Raw genomic sequence first — 3224 nt, forward strand, 5'->3', positions numbered from 1 at the left:
GCTGCATTTTGGGAAAGCAAATCTTAGCAGGACTTATGCACTTAATGGTAAGGTCCTAGGGAGTGTTACTGAACAAAGAGACCTTGGAGTGCAGGTTCATAGCTCCTTGAAAGTGGAGTCGCAGGTAGATAGGATAGTGAAGAAGGCTTTTGGTATGCTTTCCTTTATTGGTCAGAGTATTGAGTACTGGAGTTGGGAGGTCATGTTGCAGCTGTACAGGACATTGGTCAGGCCACTGTTGGAATATTGCGTGCGATTCTGGTCTCCTTCCTATCGGAAAGATGTTGTGAAACTTGAAAGGGTTCAGAAAAGATTTACAAGGATGTTGCCAGGGTTGGAGGATCTGAGCTACAGGGAGAGGCTGAACAGGCTGGGGCTGTTTTCCCTGGAGCGTCAGAGGCTGAGGGGTGACCTTATAGAGGTTTACAAAATTATGAGGGGCATGGATAGAATAAATAGACAAAGTCTTTTCCCTGGAGTCGGGGAGTCCAGAACTAGAGGGCATAGGTTTTGTGTGGGAGGGGAAAGATATTAAAGAGATCTAAGGAGCAACTTTTTCCCGCAGAGGGTGGTACATGTATGGAATGAGCTGCCAGAGGATGTGGTGGAGGCTGGTACAATTGCAACATTTAAGAGGCATTTGGTTGGGTATATGAATAGGAAGGGTTTGGAGGGATATGGGTCGGGTGCTGGCAGGTGGGACTAGATTGGGTTGGGGTATCTGGTTGGCATGGACAGGTTGGTCCGAAGGGTCTGTTTCCATGCTGTACATCTCTATGACTCTATGACTCTAATAGCACATGTATGGAATAAAAACACAATTAAATGTTTCTCAAGTATAATACCTTCAGCCCTTTGATGGGTGGCTGCCTACAATGTCAAAAAATTCAGCATCAGTTGAAAAGTTCACAATTCTCAAATGAAAATGATCCAACGAACAATGTTATTTTTACAAAGGTTTTCATGCTGTTATTATACACAGAATCAATTAACTTTGTGCTGTTTCAAATTATACAGATACGTGAACAAACATTTGGCCTTGCGCCATTCAAACTAGCTTTGCATTCTAAATTTAGATTAAATATTTTCAAGATATGTTCCTGAGAAACTTTACGAAGAAATACGCATGGAAAAAATATAGTGAACAATTCTGCAAACTCGATGTGTGTCCCTTTGAGATAAGTTACATCAACATTTAATTCTGGTTGACAACTGAAATCAGCACTGGGGCTCCAGACTACCAGAAGTACACAGCATCTTCTGTATAATATCTGATGTGGGAAACTCAGGACAACACGTTTCTTTGGGTCTGTCCATTTTTAATTGTATCGTTTGATTCCGTTTTCTCAGCATCTGACCAATGCCCATCATTGGAAACTTGCCCCTGCTTTTAACCATATAAGGATTGCCCATTTCAATGGATCTTGCATTATTGGAAACAGATGGAACATGGGACACCATCTGGGATCCCATAAGGTCTTTCTTTTCTTCATGCGTTGGAATGGTGTGACTAGGATGACTCAGTGTTTTCATGGACCTTAAACACCCATGCTGCTGAATTGAAACTGCAGTCTGTTCAGTGGATGAGTAAGACAAAATCCCAGAAGGTCCCATGGCTTTCTGCTGAGAAATTAGTTCAATTTGATCTTGCCCCTTGCAGGTAGGATATTTACTGTTCACACTGGGATATATGCCCTTTGCCCCTTGTTTTGTGCTCACAGTTTCTAGTGGCTGACAGCCATGTTGTCTGATAGGCATAGGGGTTCTGGGGAGAGGACAATTCATTTCCAAATACTCTAAGGATTGTGAGCTGACACATCCATTCTTGCTGGCTCTAGCTTCACCTGCTGGCGTAGCTATAGGAAGGTAAGGTTCCAGAATCAGCCCTGTAGACAGAAGGTTAACATAAAGTTCGAAACTTCGTCACAGCAATGACACTTGAAACAGCTTCTTCTCTCAATAATTTTGCAATCAAAATACAACATACAGTGAAAGAATTCAGATATTTTGCAGTGACATTACTCCCTCATTTCAAGATGTAATGACACTCTCATTATTGTTTGAATGCTTAGTACTTTTATAGACACTACTTATTTTTAAAATTCATTGCTGAAATGGAAATCAATTATTTATATAAACCACAAAACAGCATCCCTATGGGACCCTGAAAACAATCAATTGCTGAAAATCACAGCGCATCAGGCAGAATCCATGGAGAGACAGCAAGCTAACGTTTCAAGTCTAGATGACTCTTCACAGAGCTGGAACCCTATGGGACCCTACTGGACACAGAATTCCAATCAGAAAAATACCCCTCAAACATCTTCTGCTTCCTGCTACTCAGCCAATTGTGGATCCAACTTGCTAAATTTCCTTGGATTCCATGGGCTCTTGCCTTTGTTCCCATGTGAAACCTTATCAAAAGCCTTGCTGAAGTCTAATTAGAATATACCAAAAACATTGTTCTCATCTGCACACCTGATCATCTCTTTAAAACATTCCAGCAAGTTGGTCAGACATGACCGCCCTTTAACAAAACCATGACTCTCCAAATACAGATTAATTATGTCCATCAGAATTGCTTCCAATACCTTCCTCACCACTGAGGTTACACTGACTGACCTATAGTTTCATGGTTCATCCTGTGCTCCCTTCTTGAATAACGGTACCACATTGGCTGTCCTCAGTCCTCTGGCTCCTTTCCTATGGCCAGTGGGAAATTGAAAATTAATGCCAGTGCCCCTATTTCCTTGCATGCCTCACTTAAAAACCTGAAAATTATTTCACCCGGCTGGTAGATTTACCTACTTTTAAGGAGAAAGTGAGGTCTGCAGATGCTGGAGATCAGAGCTGGAAATGTGTCGCTGGAAAAGCGCAGCAGGCCAGGCAGCATCCAGGGAACAGGAGAATTGACGTTTCGGGCATAAGCCCTTCTTCAGGAATGAGGAAAGTTTGTCCCGCAGGCTAAGATAAAAGGTAGGGAGGAGGGACTTGGGGGAGGGGCGTCGGAAATGTGATAGGTGGAAAGAGGTCAAGGTGAGGGTGATAGGTCAGACTGGGGTGGGGGAGGAGAGGTCGGGAAGAAGATTGCAGGTTAGGAAGGCGGTGCTGAGTTCGATGGATTTGACTGAGACAAGGTGGGGGGAGGGGAAATACCTTGTCTCAGTCAAATCCATCGAACTCAGCACCGCCTTCCTAACCTGCAATCTTCTTCCCCACCTCTC

The 3224-nt window shown here is 43.3% G+C and overlaps 1 protein-coding gene across 2 annotated transcripts in view; it reads right to left on the reverse strand.

Annotated features, from left to right (window-relative positions):
* Nucleotides 1-738: 738 nt before the first annotated feature.
* LOC122555329 (hormonally up-regulated neu tumor-associated kinase homolog A-like) overlaps nucleotides 739-3224 on the reverse strand; it is a 32438-nt gene continuing 29952 nt past the window's right edge. The window contains exon 5 of one of the 2 annotated variants that reach the window (XM_043701208.1): nucleotides 739-1856. In XM_043701208.1, coding sequence (XP_043557143.1) covers nucleotides 1219-1856 — 638 coding nt within the window. In that variant the 3' untranslated portion in view covers nucleotides 739-1218. Of the gene's footprint in view, nucleotides 1887-3224 lie in introns of both variants that reach the window. The other variant, XM_043701207.1, reaches the window with a different exon arrangement.

The sequence above is a fragment of the Chiloscyllium plagiosum genome, chromosome 12, assembly GCF_004010195.1.
Source record: "Chiloscyllium plagiosum isolate BGI_BamShark_2017 chromosome 12, ASM401019v2, whole genome shotgun sequence".
NCBI lineage: Eukaryota > Metazoa > Chordata > Chondrichthyes > Orectolobiformes > Hemiscylliidae > Chiloscyllium > Chiloscyllium plagiosum.